Source organism: Dromaius novaehollandiae, chromosome 17, assembly GCF_036370855.1.
Source record: "Dromaius novaehollandiae isolate bDroNov1 chromosome 17, bDroNov1.hap1, whole genome shotgun sequence".
Classification (NCBI taxonomy): domain Eukaryota; kingdom Metazoa; phylum Chordata; class Aves; order Casuariiformes; family Dromaiidae; genus Dromaius; species Dromaius novaehollandiae.
In genome coordinates, this window is record NC_088114.1 from 10,387,021 (window position 1) to 10,405,974 (window position 18,954).

General features: G+C 43.2%; 1 protein-coding gene across 1 annotated transcript; it reads left to right on the forward strand.

The window, feature by feature from the left end:
• The first annotated feature begins 724 nt into the window (after positions 1-724).
• CLDN5 (claudin 5) lies at positions 725-4,674 on the forward strand. The gene has a single exon (XM_026104336.2). It carries the CDS (start codon positions 813-815, stop codon positions 1,461-1,463), a length of 651 nt encoding a protein of 216 aa, XP_025960121.1. The 5' UTR covers positions 725-812; the 3' UTR covers positions 1,464-4,674.
• The last annotated feature ends 14,280 nt before the right edge of the window (positions 4,675-18,954 follow it).

An 18,954-nucleotide genomic window follows, 5' to 3' on the forward strand; every position in this document is an offset into this window, starting at 1 on the left:
GATACCAGTGGCCCATGAAGAGACTGTACCAGTTACAATGTCTGCGTGGCCCTGCAGATAACAAAACCTCTTGCAAACACACTGATATGGGCACTTAACTTGTTGACACACCATAAAGTTTGTAAATGTACTTTGGCAACTAAAACAGTAACGTGAAGTTTGAAATCTTTATGGCAACAAATTTAAATACAGATGGCTGCTTTGCTCTTCGCTCCAGTATCAAACCAGATAGAGTTTCACGACCGGAGTAACCTGGTAGATGCTATTCTCCCTGGAAGAATTAAAGCATCCCTGGGTGCAGGCAGAGGATGTGCAGACCCCACATACAAAGTTGTTCTGGTTTCGGGGTGGTTCCTACGGCATCCACGTCTGCCGGCGTCTGCTCACATCTGTGCCCTGACCGTGCCCAGGAGACGCGTGCGCTGCTCTGTCGCTGCGTTTAGTTATTTGGGAGAGGATCGGCTGCGCGCCGCTGGCCCGGGCCGCCCCGCGGGTGGGCAAGGCACGGAGCACGGCACCCGCGGCAGCCGTGGCCGCGGCCCGGCCGGGACCCCCGCGCCCCGCGGCGCCGCCCCGCTCAGCGCGGCCGGGCGCCGCGGCTGCCGCCCGCCGCGGGTTCGAGTCCCCCCTCCGCGGAAAGGGCCGGGCCGGCGGGCGGGGGCGGGCGGTGGGAGGGAGCCCCGCGGCTCCTCATATAGCGCTGCCCGGCGCCGGCGGCTCTCAGAGCCAGCTCGGCAGCTGCCCGGAGGCGAGTGGTGCAAAGCCGCCGCGCGTCCTTTCTCCGGAGGCTTTGGCGAGGGAGCGGGAGCAGCATGACTTCCGCGGCGCTGGAGATTTTGGGGCTGGGGCTGGGCATCCTGGGCTGGGTGGGGGTGATCTTGGCCTGCGGGCTGCCCATGTGGCAGGTGTCAGCCTTCATCGACGTGAACATCGTGGTGGCGCAGACCATCTGGGAAGGGCTGTGGATGATCTGCGTGGTGCAGAGCACGGGGCAGATGCAGTGCAAGGTGCACGACTCCATCCTGGCGCTGCAGCCCGAGGTGCAGACGGGCCGGGCGCTCACCGTCATCGTGGCGCTGCTGGGGCTGGTGGCTCTCATGGTGACCGTCGTGGGCGCGCAGTGCACCAACTGCATCCGGCCCGGCAAGATGAAGTCCCGCATCGTGATCGCCGGCGGGGCCATCTACATCCTCTGCGGGGTCCTGGTCCTCATCCCGCTCTGCTGGTTCGCCAACATCGTCATCAGCGACTTCTACGACCCGACCGTGCCACCGTCCAAGAAGCGGGAGATGGGGGCAGCGCTCTACATCGGCTGGGCGGCCACGGCGCTGCTCCTCTTCGGGGGCTGCCTCATCTGCTGCTGCTCCTGCTCGCAGCGGGATGAGACCTCCTTCCCCGTCAAGTACTCGGCGCCCCGGCGGCCCACCTCCAACAGCGAGTACGACAAGAAGAACTACGTCTGAGCAGGGCTCGTCCCGGCTCCCCCAGCCGCGGCAAGGACACAGACAGAGGCGCCCGGCCCGGCCCGCAGTGCCGCGAGCGTCTCCGGTGAGCTCGGCCGAGCGTGTGCTGCGGCGCTCCCCTGCCTAGAGCCCCTTTGCCGCGGGGGCAGCCCTCGCAGAGCCCTAGGCAGGGGGGCCCTGCTCCCTGCCAGCCCCCTCGGGCCGCACCGCTCCGCTGCGCGCTGCCGGGGACCCGCTGCTCGCCGCCTGCGGTGCTCGCCCTCCCCTGCCGCACGGCGCAGCCAGCCAGCGGCCCCGGGGGCGGCCGCGGCACCGAAGAGCCGGGTGAGCCGCAGCGGGGTCTGCCGGGACGCCCCGTCCGGCCGCCCGCCCGCCGCGAGCCGCTGCCGTGAAGGGGCGCGCTGGGGAGCGCGGGGTCCCGGCACCCGGGCTCGCCCCCGGCCCTCGTCCTGGGAGACCTGGGAGTGCTTCGTCGGCCGCTCTCGCTGCTGGTGCCTCTCTTGGTGCTGCCTGGCTGTTGGGACTGCGCTGTCGGGCACGCGGGGGAAACTTCCCTTCGCTCTCTCTCCTGAAAACCTGCACCTGGCCGATTTCTGCTGTGGCTGTCACTGGTTAAGTTTTTCTCATTTACTTCTTCTTGGGCAACTAAATTAGGGTCTCTGACTAAAGCATGACACTAACCTCGGTCCTTAATCCTGCAGGCAAATGACTGTTTGGACAAAGGTATTTGAGGTCCTTCAGTTGTTTCAGTGCCTCAGCGAGGTGCACTGCTCTGTGTGCCTCTGAGACTGTCGTACGCAACTTCAGAGAGTTGCTGTCGTTTAGTGGAGTACAAACAGATTATTCTAGGTTGCCCCTTGAGGTTCTCCATCCCTTCATCAGCTTCTGTTCTAGGTTTACTTGAATATGAAATCGCTGCAGGTTGCCAGAATTTTTGGAGGACTAGATTCAGAGACCTAGGAGATCCTCGTGTGTCCTGGCTCCCCCAGGGCCATTCCCTCCGTGTCCTCCCATCTGCACTACAGGAGACTGGAAGCATAAATACATATCGATGGCTGGTGGATGGACAGCTTTTGTGGCCTCCTTGCCGAGCCCCTCTGGCTACCAGTTTCGAATCGTGTTCAGCTGGATGAGCAGCCGCTTGGCTCCCCAACATAACTCTGCTAATGTGTACTTCCCTTCATTTACCAAATCGGGCAAAGAAATTCAGTGTGAAAAGACTTTTTCCAAGTGTTTTGTCTGAACTGCATACAGGCTAGTCAAGAGATGCAAAGCCGTGGCTCTCAGGCCTCTTAGCTCCACCGTATTGCCCTGGTAACGCTGTGCAGATTGGAAAGAAGATACTCCGGGCAACATAACTCGCGGTTTCTGAGCCTGACAACAGCTAAACTGCACCACAGCCTGGAACATTGACATACACCTTTCCTTTTTTGCTCCAGAAGCAAACTTTTTTTAAAGGAGAGATTAAGGGAAAGTGTGATACAGTATCATGCAAATTATCAAGAGAAAAACAAGGTCTTACTTGTACCTTTAAATCAACACTGAATTCTGCTACGGACCATGGCAGAATCTGTATCGCCATAAGGAACTTCCTGCCAACAGCTAGCAAGGAAACGTGCTATTTACAGAGCATCAGTATGCTACACTACAACCTCGCGGGTCCCTCACAGACGCATAGCAATACAGGGCATACCTAACCTGTGTTTAACTCTGATGAGTTTCTGATAAGGCTAAGATGTAAGGACTAACCGTAACTGTGGTTCTGGGGTAGGTTTACATCTACTCTGTTCTTGCTTTGCTTAGCAAATTGAAAAAAACCCAGAGGTATCAATATGTTCACAGATCCGTATGAAAGATTAAAGCCTTGCCCCAGCAAATGTTGATGTTGAATACTGAGCAGATGATTTACCTTTTAAAGATAACTGCTTTCATTTTTAAACACATATGTTGCAGGGTCTGAGCCCATCAGACAATACAGATACAGAGCAATATCATTAGAACTATTTTTTTTTCTATAAAGAGGTGCAGTTCTTGTATTGGCTGCATTTAAGTAAAAGCTATAATATTGTTGTTATGATGTGATATGTAGTTTTGGTACAAGAATGAAATATTCTGTATTTCATCATTGCAACTTTTTTTAAAACAATGTAACCTTGTAAACTGTATTTAAATGCATATATTTTGCAAGAAATCTACCAAAGTTGGTTTGTTATGTGATTTGTTGCCTTTATTTGTTTTATGGTCATTTTATTGTGAATGATAATGTCCAACTGTCACCTGGCCCACAGCTATAGACACACTACTCCCTCATTCAGCCCTCTTGTGTCAAGGAAAAGAATAAATAGGAATTAGCCCAAATCCTGCAAACTTCACTCTCTTTTGGCAAATCTCATTCATTCAATGGGAATTTGCCTCAGAGAATCAAAAAGTAACCCCATGCTGCCGGACACACCTCCGTGTAACTTTACTCTAGCACTATGTTTCATTAGAATAAGCAAAGTTACGGAAAGGTTGCTGGGGTAAAGCCTACGGAAGTGTTGCAGGATTTGGGTCTGGCCAGAAGATGAAATATTTCTGAGCAGTGCGTTTCCAGCGTTAAGAATCAAATCAGAGCTGGTGTCTTTGGGGGAGGGAGGGAGGGAAATCCACGTTTTGGAAGGGAGGTTTATTTAACAAGCTGAACTTCGTGATATATTGCTTTGTGTCACAGCAGGGCTGGGTCTACTTATAACCAAAATCTGAAACAATTCCACAGGACCTCTTGGAAAAGCCAGCACTAGCTGTGTATGTACTAGTAAACACAGCGTCATCCTACCAAAAACAAGACTCGCTGCTGATGCAATGCCATTTCACTGAGGTCACTGGGGCAGTGCCCAACAACACGAGCAGGAAGCGGGGCCCATTTTTAAAAAATATTTTTGTATTTAATCTCATCCTTCAGTACACTTATTCACTGTTGTGCTTTAAAAAATAACCCAGGAGAATGTTGTTTCTGATGCCACTGGCTTCAGGGTGAAAATCTAAGTTGGTTTTTGCTTTGTTTTGTTTTCCAAGAGCAAAGACCTAGTCTTGAATTTTAAGAATTGGAAGTGCTCAGGATCAGGCCTGAACCTCATCCCAGTGAAAAACAGAAACCTACAGTACTGGTTTACTATTTTTATTTTGTATTTATGATTTCACATAAAAATAAAAATAAAAACATCTAAACCCATCCCCACGCAGGGTCACTGGTTTTTGTGAAGGGCACAGGTTGTTTGGGCTCAGGAAGAGGGGGGGTGACACCGGTGCCCACAGGGCAACGTCTGACCTGGGCACCTTTGGGTGGGAGAGCTGGGTGGCCTCTCGGGGCGAGCGGGCTTTTCCCTTACGGAGCAGTCAGCGTTGCAGCGCTCCACTGGAGCCTCAGACAAAAGCAAGGAGCGATGGTCGGTCTTGTGATGTGAGCACATTAGGAAGCGGACTGCGAGTCCCCAACTATTTTGAGAACAACTCTAAGCATGAGGCTCTTAAAGCTTTCAATTCCTACAAGTTTAAACTAAAAGGAAAAAATCCTGCTGCAGCTTGGATCAGCCCCAGCCTGACCTGATACCCCTAATCCTTTCTGCCACCCTGCTTTTTTAAAAAGTGCATTCAAGCCGGAGAAAAAACATTTTCACAGTTGCATCAGAACAGAACCTGTGAAAAAATGGCTGTTAAAGGAAACTAGAGTCTAATTGCTAGTGGAGAAATTTTCCTTAGTTATAAGACTGCCAGGGAGGTCTTCCAATATTTTGCAGAATTTTTCTGCAAAATTTTCTTGGCTTTTTTGGACAAACTGTTGCTTTAAAAATGAAGAAAAAACATCTTCAAAGACTTCATTTTGCAGCATTCTTGCCAGCTCGGTTGAGATTAACAAAAGCTCCTTGCCACCCTCCCATTGCTATGCACATGCTGAGCTGGAAAAAGGGTGTCTGCTGGCTTGGCCTTTGTCCTGCTAAACGAACCATTTCATAGTTATGAATTTGAAAGTAAGCTGCAGTTCATACCCTGCAAATCTAGTTAGATCCTGTCTGTGCAAAGAAGGGAAATGCACCAGGCAGAGGGAAAGGGAAACTCAATCAGTCACGTTTGCTGCAGGATGTTTAAGGAAATATTTCCTTTTCCTGCACAAAGATATATTTGTTGGGCATCTGCTCTTAGGGACATACTGAAACATGTTACTTTTGGAGTGAGAAACCAGTGTAACTCCAGATTTTCCTTTATAAATCTATTCCCTGATCAAATATTACACAATGTGCGCTTTTCCTTGCCTGCCTTTCAAACTGCAAATGTAGGGAAATATTCTCTTAAACCTACTTTCCTCAAACTGAGACTTATCCATATATCTGTAATGTTAAATGAGTATTCCGCCAAGGTCAAGAACTACATTCATTTTACCTGTAGACTGATTGTGGCAGGACAAATTGTTTCAAAAACAGCACCTCAAGGGGACCTAATATTTATATTTTAGAAGTAATTGGGCTCTATCATACCTATTTTGATCAGACCTTTGTGTGTGTTTTTTGTGTGCATGACTCAGCTCCAGCCTGTTCCTTGCTGCTTCTCTGCTGGAGGGGGCTGTCTGTCTGGAAAAACCCCTCTTCTTCCTACCACATCCCTCAATTATAAGAAAAGGACAATTTCGACCACTACGTCATTGATAAAACCTCCCATGGCAACAGTGAAGGCTTTACAGTTGCTTGGATACACAAGCCTTGCTTCACCTTTTCTTTTTCTTAAACACAGATTGAAACATTCTGCCATGAATCAATTTAACAGGGTCCTTTGTCTGTGGCATTTTAGGATTTTGTTTACAACACTGAGCTTCCCCTCCTTCCAAAGCTCACCACGCAGCTTCAAACCAAATTCTGGCAAGGAAAGGTGGCGAGTAGTAGGACTTAACATGGAAGCACTTGTGTCATGTCGAAGGCATCCACCCAGGCCTTCATGTCAATCTGCTCACCACGCTCGCGTCCAGCTGCACCTCAGCCACCCTCACATTGCCCTGAAGGACAGCTCTGCCTCACTGGAACTGGCGCCTACTGTTTGGGCTGCTGAGCGCCCCAAGACACTTGGGACCTAGAAAGCGTGCCAAGCCTGCCCCGGAGAAACTGCAAAGGAATCGTCACAACTGAATATCCGTGTTACGGTGCTGATAACTTCAAAGCATAGCCACACACTCGCATCCTCTCTCCCTCATATGCATGCATAATAGAGAGATTTCATGCAGTCCCTTACACCTCTGTAAAATAAATGCAGTATTGTACATCCATGTTCTGAGAGATACCTGAACTGGATACGACTTCTAGTCACTCCCATCGGTTCCATGTAAATACAAAGCTCAGGATAATGGGGGATCACACCACTCAAACTTTACCATTTATAATGTGACCAAAATGGGAAAAAAATGATCAGTAAAAGGTTGATTTAAAAGTTTTATAGGAAAATGTGTATGTGATACATGTCAAGGAGCCTGGACATCAAGCAACCTAAATATAATTAACTGACGCATTTACTGGACCACTGGATTTAGCTTCTTGTTTTGACAGCAAGGGGCTCATGCAGCCTGCGAAACTGTAAATACAGCATTGATACTTGTTAGGCAAAAGAAGACTGAACCTTGCAACCACTATGTAACTGTTCTGATTTCAGTCTACAAGAGGAGAAAAAACAAACCACACATCACTCAGTGACTAACAGAGTTGTCAACAAGACACAGCAATCTCATGACATTGACATACGAAAGCAAATTAAGAGAAGATCTCCAACACTCAAGACAGAACAATACGAAAGGGCTTTGACCAACTAGAAAACCAGGAAGAAAATAAAATAAGCTGCATCTTGTGTTTTGAGCCTTCTTAGAACAGTTTGAAAGGCAAAGGCATCTCAAGCACTGACAGCAGCTGGCAGCAAGCTGGCACAGCACGCACATGAAGGTGCTAAAGCCCAACTGAGATGTAATTCACATTAGTCACTTTTTTTTGATAGCGAAGGTGGTGGATCCCTTCGCCAGCTCCAGTTAAGGGACTTCCCTTCTGGTGCCTCCTCCAGGCGCACCAGTATGCCGAGAGTTTGCGTGACACAGGAAGGTGCTCTGGAATATGCAAACACAACAGATAAGACGAAGCCAGTTTGTGTTTATCTACAGTGAAGAATAAAAGTAAATGTTTAAAATAGCTGATTTTTAAAGGCGAACAAATAATCCTCTCAAAAGTGACCCTGATCAAATGAGCAAGCTGTGAATTTGTGCCAGCTGTAGCACTGCTATGCATCACTTATTGTAGACCAAGTCCCGCAAGGTGCTAAGTTACATGTGTACAAATTCTAGGTCTCAGCATCTTATAGCACCAGCTGTGCTGGCTGTAAGATTTCTTTTCTTTTTTTTCAGATGAACGGAAGATTTTCGTGGGCTAAACAAATGCACTGAAGGCTAGGAGATGCACAAAAACAGATCCTATAATGACATTTTAGTCTAGCAGAAAAAATATTTTATAGCATTAAATGCCATAATTTAGATTTTAACTGTGTATATTCCTAAAGCTTTAACAAACCAGGTTAGCTGACTGAGGTCTGAGTGACATTCATCTAAGTCTCATTTCAGCTACCACAGCAGTTAACGAAATTGTATGTAGATACTTGTGGGCTCTATCCCCACTCTCAAACTTACCCTCACCCAAATCCATTCCCCTCTGTTACACCCATACATAACTCATTAACACTAACAACAATTTATAATCAGAACACTTCCAAGGAAAGTTAAATCTTACGTGAATTCAGGCTTGGGCACAAAAGAGTTCACTCAGGAAAGAAAAATAAGCACTCCTTGACAAGAGCATATGTGAAATCTCAAAATGGTATGATTCTGTTTCAATATAGCTTCACATATGAAGGAAAGGAATGGAGGAAAAAAAACCCCAGCAATCACAATTCTTATCAGCTCTAACAAGTGCCTAGCACGGCAAAATTCTTGCTCTATGTATATTTTTAGATTACTCTTCCAGTTACAATGTTCTGTCCTTACTGTGTATCTTTTGTTAGAATTAGGATATCTGTTGCAGCAGCCTGGATAACCTTTAGCCTGAGCTACAAAACCTTTAACAGTTTCCAATTATAACAGCAATCTTTCATTCTATAATACAAATAAACCCAAGTGTTATCTCAACACAGAAGACTCGCATGAATACGCAATGGCTGCTGAAAGATTTCACCATTTTTTTCTCTATGATTTCCTGCTATTATTTCATTGGAGATGACTGCCAAGATTCAAGCAGCAAAATACATATCACTGTGCTTACTTCTGAAATTGTTTACATCTATTTTATTTTTTGTTATACTGATGGCATTTTAAAATGTTGACATACAAGACTGAAGTTTTTAAAATTTAACATCTCTGAATTCCTTTTTGATCTTGGGCCCCCCATTTTTTTTTCGTGTCTCACATTTTCTCCTGATTTTATTATTTTATCCAGCTGAGAACACCTACGTGCTCCATTAAAGGCCAATTTTAGAAAAGTCTTAATTCCCATGGCTCTTATATGTAGCATGTGCCATGGAAGAGCAACTTCTATGGTTCAAAAAGGTAAACGACACATTATTAAGACTAACTTTTTAGATATGTGGAAATAGTTTCCCCATAAAAATAATCTTAGTCTACTGTAAAAACATGGATTGAGCATCATCTTAGAGAAAGAGTTAGTTCCACTGGGTGGTATAGCAAGAAACTAAAGAATAAAGGCATTATTAAAACAGTTGCTCTGCAGTAACAGCTATCATATTTTCCTGTAAGTCAATATCATATCAAGAGTATAGGGGTAAAATACTGTTGTTTGGATAAGATAGAAGAGATCTTGTCTACTTGGGTTATTAATGACCACAACTATTCAAGACATGCATAACATCCTTGTAGTGTCCCCCCTAAAGGGGAAGCTATTATCCATGGCATCCTGCCCAGATTCCTGCAGCGCTGATTGCATTCTGTATAACCTGCACTTTGAGTTCAGTATGGCAATCTTCCCTTCACACCTGGATGGCTGTACGGGCTTGTTTCATGTTCGGAAGCAGTTACTGCCATCTGTCCAAAAGGCTGTTGGATGAAAGTGGTGGGAAGAACAATCTCTTGTCTCCTACCTTCCTCACAAGATTATTGATTTTACTTGATTACTATCTGCAAAGTCTATTCACAGCCTTGCAGAAATGGCCCTTTGGTGGTTTGAAATGCTAGTTTTGAGCTCCGCTGGCACGCAGAGAACAACTCCATAGCCAAGGCAGGATGGGAGGGGGAGGTAAAATGGCAGACAAATTTTCCCCCTCAATAGAGTTACTGAAGTATGAGCAATATCACAATATGGAATTGAGAACATCAGTTTTAGAATCTGTTGCTACACAGGACTTTGTATTATGAAGGGAAAGGCAAACTGCAATTCTTCCTCTGAACCAAGATGTCTTTGACCTACCCTGAGCAATAGCGACTCTCTGATGTTGGGTTTTGTCCTCTTGTAAGGAAAGGATGAGATGAGAACATCAGATATGTGCAGACTAGGCACCTCAACAACCCTGCAAACAACTAGAATCACAAGGGTGAAAAAAAATACAGAGAGGGCTCCAGACAGAACTGAGGCACAACTGCCTCAGAAAAGACATAACAGTGAGCAAAGAACCTACAAAGGATGAAACCCAGCAGTACAGAAAAGCTTGAAAAGCTGTATTTTAGAGATCAGTCATGGAGTGGGAAGGTGAGAACCAGACATTAAGCTGACAGAGCATGCAACTCCCAACACCTTCAGCAAGTCAAGTGGGAGCTGCAGTGAGGTCCTCTCCACCCAGCAGCAGCCGTGCCATCCAGTCCTTTCCCTTGCACTGGCACACATGGTGAGGAGTGGACTGGTTAAGGGGACTGAACTGGCTGAGAACCAACTCAGCAAACAAAAAAAAGCAACGTTTTTTTTCTTGCCTGGCCACTGTCTCACTGCTCGATACAGCACTATTAGCGGGAAGGACACAGGAAGATTTAAGCTGTTGCAGAGCAGCACTCTTGGACCTTGCAAGTGAGGTTAGATCAAACAGAAGGGTCTTAACTCACACAAACAGAAAGAGAAAAAGGAAAGACACAGCGAAAGCACTTTATAGTGAGCAAAGGTGGGGTCAGACACTACCTAGCTGTAGGCACCAAACCGAGTGAATCCTTTGCCTGAGGTGTCAGCAGGAATAGAGACATTGTACACCAACAAATGGTTAACAGAAATGAGTCTGGAAACGGAAATGAGCACATCAAGGGCAGAAGCAAGAAATTAAAGTGCTCAGTTAACTTAAAATGTAGGACTAAAAATATTCTTTTCATCAGAAAGACCAGAATGCCCAAAATTGAAGGTAAAACAGCAAGTTTCTCTTTTAAATAATTAACTAGAAAATAGCAAACATAATACCTGTATGCATAAGATGGCAAGTGATTTGGACAACTACAGGGCTTTAAGACTGATCTCAGCAACATGCAAAAGTGGACACTGGATAAAAACAAGCACAAGTTACTAAATATAAATTGTATCCGACTCCCTTGATATAGCTCACCTAATAACTAATTAACACACTGCAGTAATGTCCTCTTGGGTCTCCCACTCCATTTGAATGAGAGGCACTTTCTCTAACATCCACTCTGCTGAAGGGGAAGGTGAAGCAAGGAAGAAATAAAAACAGTTTGAGACTAAATGGAAAAAAAGACCACAAAAGTGTGCTGAATAACAAAAAAAAAAAAAAAAAAAAAAAAAAAAAAAAAAAAAAGAGATCATCACATTTTTTTCCTATGGGTGGTAATCAGGGAGGAAGAGAAGGCGAAGCGATGCAGAGGTAGTTTCTGCCAAGTCAATGCAGTACCCTCGGTGCCATGTACAGTACTGTGGTCTTTGAAAGGTTCAGACAAGATACCCTTTCTAAAAAGGAAACACTGGTTATTTGGAGATAGCGGAACAGATGAGTAAGCAGATACATACATACAAGGAGGTTAGTCAGAATGGGGCATTCGCCAAGAACGTGAACAATATCTACATTTACTGTCAAAAAGCCTCCATGAAGAAGCATAGAGTTAAGGGCTTAGCAGATAATACGAGACAAGAAACAAGTGATGAAGACAAACAATGCTGGCGTCAGCTTCTAACCATTCCAAAATGAAACACCACTTCCAAACAGATCTTGGCTCCTATCATCTGTTTGTGCACAGAAGAGATGAGGATTTTCAGGCTGTGTAGATGGCCTCTGTGCAGCTGTGTTACATTTCATTCCCCCTTTTGTTGCAGAGACAGTTCAGTGGGACAAAATCCCATATCCCACTCCCTTTCCTTCATTATTCACAGCAGAACCTTTCACTTAGCATTTCTAATAGTGCCATGTAGTGCTGTTGTTTCAGGAAATGCCTGGCTGTATTCACTGCTAAATCAAGCAGGCGTCGTGCTGGCAATTCAAGGAACACCTCATCAGAGGAAAAAAAGGCAATTGCTGCTGAGCTATTGTTTTCCATTTCATTTCACACACTCAAAAGAGCTCTGGTGACCACCCAGTGGGTGCCCTGAAATACAGACTCCAAGACACCTTCCTGAGCTAGAAAGGCAAACCGGATTTACTGCTCACCCTCTATTGTTACTCAGTCTCTCTTTTCCTGTTAATTCTTTATTTTCTATTTTCGTCCTTCACCCTGTCATTTTCAGTCCTTTTCAGGTTCTCTTCTCAGCTTTGTATGCAACAGTTGGAAAGCTTCCCTTCAACAGAGCAGGCTATGCTCAGGGAGTTTGCTGAAGGGATATTCTACAATAGAAGCCAGCAGGACTGAGTCACAATTCAGTAGCTTTAGCAAGGAAAAAGTCTCTTCCAGAGAATATGTTCATTAAGTTATTGTCCTGTCTACTCTATCCTTAACACTGATATCAGTTAATCCACTTACATGGCTGCATTGCAAGTGGAACCAGCTGAAACAACAATACTCTCCCCCTTCTTCATGTTCATGAAACAGCACACACTGGATTTGCAAAGCAGGTAACCATATATCTATGCCCATGCATGAGCTAACGTTGGTTTTGTGGGTGTGAACAAACTACAGACAAATAACGGGATAAAAAAAACACAAACACTTCTCTTGAAGGAGAATCAGACCTCTAATTGGAAGAATATGAGGCAGTTCAGTTTAGTATTAGAGACATAACGTACAGGTAGCCAAACCTCACAAGAAGACAGAGCAGGCAGGCAGAGAGGAAAATTGCATGACAATTTCAGGTTTTTTCTTCCTTCGGCTGTTATAGGGAGACTATTTCCTCTACCACAGGAAAAATGAAAGCTCTAGGAATGGACACATCTGGGAGATTCCAGACGTGCTTTATGATATGTGCATACAGGCCTTTAAATATCCATGCTTGATTTTTCAACACATAAATAAGTTTTACACAATCCAGAAATGGTGCTGTTCTGAAAGCATAAGCTTGCGGAGTGCCATTAGCCCTGAAGGGTAAAGGATTTCACTGACAATAAGTATAAATAAAGAACTACCCACTGGACTGTATTTTATAAAGTAGAAAATGTTTTCTGCCCAGAAGACCTTGGTGAATGAGAAAGCGAAGATAGAAAATGATGGATGCTGCCTTTAAAGTCTTAAACTTCCTAAGCAGGATATCAATATCAGTATTAAGTGCTGGACTGATCTAGTACTAGATAGTTATCTGAATTCTCACTTCTACATAAGATTAAACCTGGATATTGATTTAACCTAGCGAGCAATAAACGTTTAAGTGAGGTCGTCAAACACGGGGCAGTATAAATGCACCAAAATAACCATCAGATCAAGTTAGGAGGTGTTGTGTTTTAAGACAGTGGAATACATCACATACCAAATTGCACACCATGAAACACCAGAGTTCTCACCTGAAGTATCAAGTTGCAGAATTATATTACAGCACAAGTTTAGCAACTGTTAAGGTTGAGATCCTGTTTCCTTTAAATTATCAACTTTTTAAAGTGCTCCAAGGTTTACGTGATGCCCTGAATAGCCCGGAGAGCAAGTTTGCATCATAAAATTGCAGGACAATAGTTTTCCAAATTTGAGATCATGTAAACAAAAGGTCTCAAGATGTGCTCTACCCCCACGAGTGATGATTAGCTAGAGAAGTGGGAAACAGCTCCTCTACGTTTCTTTGAATTGGAACACTGGAAAACCAATGGAGAAAACTGTGGAGGTAACCTCTTATTTATAAGGCAAGTCAGCTAGTCTTTGGGGTGAAGCTGGAAAAGATGAAGCCATAGCACATGCAGGTTGACTGATGTGTGCAGTAGGATGCATGTCAGGGCTGAGCTGGAAGCTGCAGAAGAAAATATTGATGCACTGAGGGATGGGGAGAGGGGCTATTCAGACATCCTGACAGCAATGACCATTCATTGAATCTGGGAACATTAATCTGCACATTTAGCTGATGAGAAGAGGAAACATTGCAATGAATGTGCACAAGTAACTTTCCAAAAGAGTCTTTCTGAGGTATTTTGATACAGGTTGAATGCCTGCCATACTTAAATAGAAGCACTGCTGCGTTGTCAAGTGCATTGTCCGTTGCTGGGATGACTTGCTACCTCTCCAAGAGGGTGAATGTCCATCTGGGACATGAGGGCTCTAACATATAACTGAAACTTGAAAATCATGTGAAGAGAAGTTTTGTTTTTTTTTTTTGTTTTTTTTTTTTTTTTTTTTTTTTTACAGCTTCCACACAAATAACAAGGCCATTTCCAGTTTGTGACAGACTTTTCCGAGGCAGATGCCTCTGGTAAAAACATAATGCTTATTTTTTAAGAGATGACTGCTACCCTTTACTGGAATTTTGGAAGGTGTGTACTTGTGTAGGGAGAAGGATGGAGCAGGAGCCCAAGAAGCTCATCTATTTACTGTTCATTTTTGTTAGGAATTCACTACCTGCAAAAAACAAAATCTAAATCTAAAACATTGAATTGTGAATTGTTCACCAAAAGGGACTGAAAGGTCTGACTTAAGCTCTCTAAGAAGATAATGCCCAAGCTACTCATAGCCATGGGTGGTGAAGAGGAACTGAGAGAGGGCTGTAACTGCTCTTCCCTTATTGCTGTAGACCAAGCACGAGGCAGGTAGACCTCAGAGCATACTCAGCCCCAGTGCATGCTGCTACTCACAAAATCTGTCTTGCAGGCATAACCCATACCCGTCGCTGAAGAGAGATCAACAATAATATACTTATTAAAGGCAGAATATTTACCATCAGAGCTGGTCTGCAAGCTACCATAGCTATTTCTGATAACAAATGTAAATGTAGGTACAGAACAACAGTATCTTAAGAACATCGATGGCTTCTCAGTATCATCCTTTGAAGCAGAAGAATAAAAAGTCTACAGAACAGGAAAATATCATAAGCCACGAGCTCCTAACAATAAAATATTCTTAGTGTCAATAAACTTATTTAGGCACCAATTCAAAAATACAAACCAAGTCTCTTAAAGATATGACTACAGCAAGGTCTTTGTTTGCTTCTTTAAAAGTAAAGAAAGTCCTGTTTATTCCACACTTTCCTGAAATGCTTTATTGTAACAGCCTCACTCCACCTAAAGGGAGATTTTCCCAAGGCACAAAAGGGAGCTGTGCCCCCCACTCCACCTCTGTTTATTCTAGCCTGTATCAATTTGGCAACGGACTTATTTGGAGCCAAAACTCATTGTTCACTCCAGCTCTGCAGTGCCACATGTACTATGCAAATACTCAGGAAAAAACAATCACTTAAGAAGAACTATGGCTTCACATCTACAGGCAAATTGCTAACAGCAAATGGTTGCCATAAAATAGCACAAGAACCCAAACAAGTGTATTCTGCAGTCCTGTTATTTGAGTCTTGAATTACTAAGGTGATCATAACAGTATTTAAAGAAAATACCATATCACATACCCATTCCTTATAGGCTAGTGATTCAGCTAGACTTTCAGCTCAGACGGGAGATAATTATTAGTGGCATACTTATTTCAGAAGCCCCTCAGTGGCTTCTTTTAGCAAATGAAAAGATACCAAGAGCTGAATGTTCCTGTGAATTCTTTCCAATTCAATGGCAGGTGTCTCCGATTTTCCACTGGCATGCTGCAAATGAATGATTAAATGAAAGTAAATTCCACTGAGCTAAACAGTGGAAAAAGACACCAGCACCATGGGGACTGAAAAAACAGACAAGCTGTATCAACGAGAAGAGGTGATTCAAGTGATTGCTTTACTCAATTAAAAAGACAGCACCTCTTTTTATAACAGAACATCACCTTTGTGCAAGGGCCAGATAGGCATCACCTCAATTAAAACTCCTTATAAAAAGAAAACAAAAGGCTCACAATATCATAGTACTTATGTAAAACAGGTAATCTAGTTAATATCAAGCAATACTCAGAAAAATTGCCTACAGTTCTTAAAGAAGTTGCAAAATTGTCTGACTTCAGAGAGGAATGTTGTCAAACTATGGAGTACAAAAAGACCCAGACCTCTTAATAAAGATAAAACAGACACACATCCAGCAATGGAAGGAGTTACATTGTGACTTGGCTCATGAATACTTGCATACAGTTAATCTTACTTTAGTTCATGAGGCTATGATTAGGCTTGCCAGTGAATTCCTGTATCAAAGCTCTCTACGGAGAGCTTGAATTTAATTGCAATTTAATCCGAGTATTCTCTAATCTTAGAATTTTAATCTGAGCCTTCAGTTTATTGAGACTAGCATGTAGCAGAAATTCAGTTAAATGCTTGTTTGCAATGCCAAATTCCTAGACAACTTTTCTCTTCATCTCTTTTTATTGGGATCTTGATATACTGCCCATATACATGTGACACTGAGTAACAGGTAACAAGTTAAAGTAGTAAGTGCCAGAGCAGCTATCCAGCAGACATTACTGCCTTTGAGGAGTGGTAGCACCTCCTTGAGGGGGCAGAGGAAATATAAATTACTTTCTCACACAATAGCAGTGACTGAGAAAACTTTATTATTTGCAGTCAGACCAGGGATCTTCATGAAGTTATGTACTGCTGAGCAAAAAAATCTCTGAATATGTTTGATTTTTGTCTTGCTTCTCCAATTCTGTCAACTTCTGACTTACAAAAGACGAAACACAAATAATTGAAGAGAATAGGAGTCTAGTCTGAAATAAAAGCTTGCATTTTATTTCCCCAGTGAATGTTTTGTAATATTTCCTGCTAATAAGTTGTTTATAACCCTAACACTTGTGCATAGAGGTGGCACTGTACTTTAGAGCTCCACCCTGGGCAGCACTTTTTTCTTAGTCCTTGAATCTGATCCAAGGAGAACTTTCAGTACCACCTTGAAGTCAACAATGGTACACAAGAGCCAAGAGGTACTTCAGTTATTCCATTTAATAAAACATTTCACTGTTTTCTTTCCCTTAGACAAGCCAGAGTTACCCACAACATAACTTTCAGAGGAATTTTTGAATTTTCTCAATAGCTGTGATCAAGTATCTTGCACAAATCAGCATATAGAAGAAAAAGTTTCTCTGAGATCTCTTTGCAAAGATCTGTGGGACAAATTTACATTAGAGATGATTACAGTTCCATTTTGAAATCACTGCCTCATTTTCCAAAATTTAACAGGGATTCCTTCCTACAGAGGAATCAAAACCATGATGACTGATGGGTTTACACACAAAACCAATGACCACATGATAACAGTGCTTACTCTCCTGAAAACAGTCATAGGTGTTTTATGTTTTGTTTCTTGCTCAGTTGTGATTCTCTATAGATTACTCCTCTTTCCTTCCTCTTCTGTCCTATTCCCATTTTTGCAAGACGCAATCCACACTGCGTGGCCCATTTGACTCAAGATAAAGACATCCTTGAAGAACTCTTGCATCCAAGAGACTGATTTTAAAACTTCCTTTTTTCAGACCTTAAAATTAGGGCATTTCAGACTAGTGATTACAGATACAAATTTCATCTTTCCTAGAAAGAATGAATATTTTATTTCTCTTGCATTTATGGACAACTGAGGACTGGAAAAGCTGTCCAGAAAAAGGAAGCAGAAAGTGAAGTTGAAGGATGAAAGACATCCTGAAATATTCCATAGTAGATGCCGCTTTGTAGTCTAAGACATTCACACCACATATTCTAAATATGACAGTTCAAAGACAGTTTAAAGAAAAATATATTTTGTATTAACATTTCTGACTGGCAAATTTCAGAAAACAAGGAAGATTAAACCTTGCTGCTTATAGCTATTGCTGCCTTCCAAAATAAATGATAGAACGCAATGTACTAACTCAAGTTATCCAGTTAGGCTTCCTGGGACTTCTATACCTACAGTTCTGTTCCCTTTGAATTCCACTTGTCACACAGGCAATTACCTACACTCTCTCTAGAGCACACCGGATTTTGCTAAACAAGTGATAACTCCCCTGCAAGCCATTCAGAGTTTTAAGACAGGTCCTGTCAGATTTGGACATGATGATTGTTATATACTAACATAAACTGAAGCTGATGGAAGACCAGACTAAAATGTCAGACTGAAATGTCTCTGATTTACTGTTTCTACCATAGCAGCAGTAGTATCTGAGAGAGCGCCCAGGGTGAACAGTAGGAAGAAATAGCAGATACTGTAGCTAGAAAAAGGATAGACAGACATCCTCTAGATCAAGGCAAAATTGTTTAAAAGCTACTATTTCCAGATGTTCAACCCAAGAACACTTTCTGTCCTTTATGTGCAGTAAAGTTTTACAGTAGCAAATAAAGAGAGTGAATATCTGCAAAAGAATTAGCTCAGAAACTTTAAATATTGTAGAGGCTTTTACTTTCATTCACAGAAGTGGAGAAAATATAAACAATCTCCAAAAAATATTTCAATCCTAAACTTCCTAACCCAGTTTGTTTAATTTTATTTTACCATTAAGCTTTCACTTTTTTGCCATATTATATCAGCTAATGACCAGAATTTACTGTTTCCATCTACATACGCATACTTCAGGGATGCAGAGGCTGGAATTATTTTTCCTTATTGTCAGTTTTTCAGTACAGCAGACTAACTACATACTTGCTTTGACTTGGAAAAATAACCACCAATAAGTAGATGACATTCTACATTCAATAAGTAGATGACATTCACATGAAGTGATGCACATGGCAAAAAAACAATCCTAATTTGAATCATTACCTGTCAGGAATGAAATACTGGTGTTACAGCACCTAGGTCCATTAAATCATCAGGTCAGGGCAATCAGTGCATAGTAGCAATCAAAAGGGCAAAGTGAATGTTGGAATTATTGAACAGAGAACAGCCAACACTATTAAACTGTTGCATAAACCTGTAAATGCACCTGCATCTTGAATGCTGCATGCAGTTTTGACTCCCCCCCAACTGAAAAGGTTCAAAGAAGAGCAACAGCAGTAATCAAGGTATGAAACAGCTTCTGTGAGACAAAAATTAGGTTGGGATTCTTCAGACT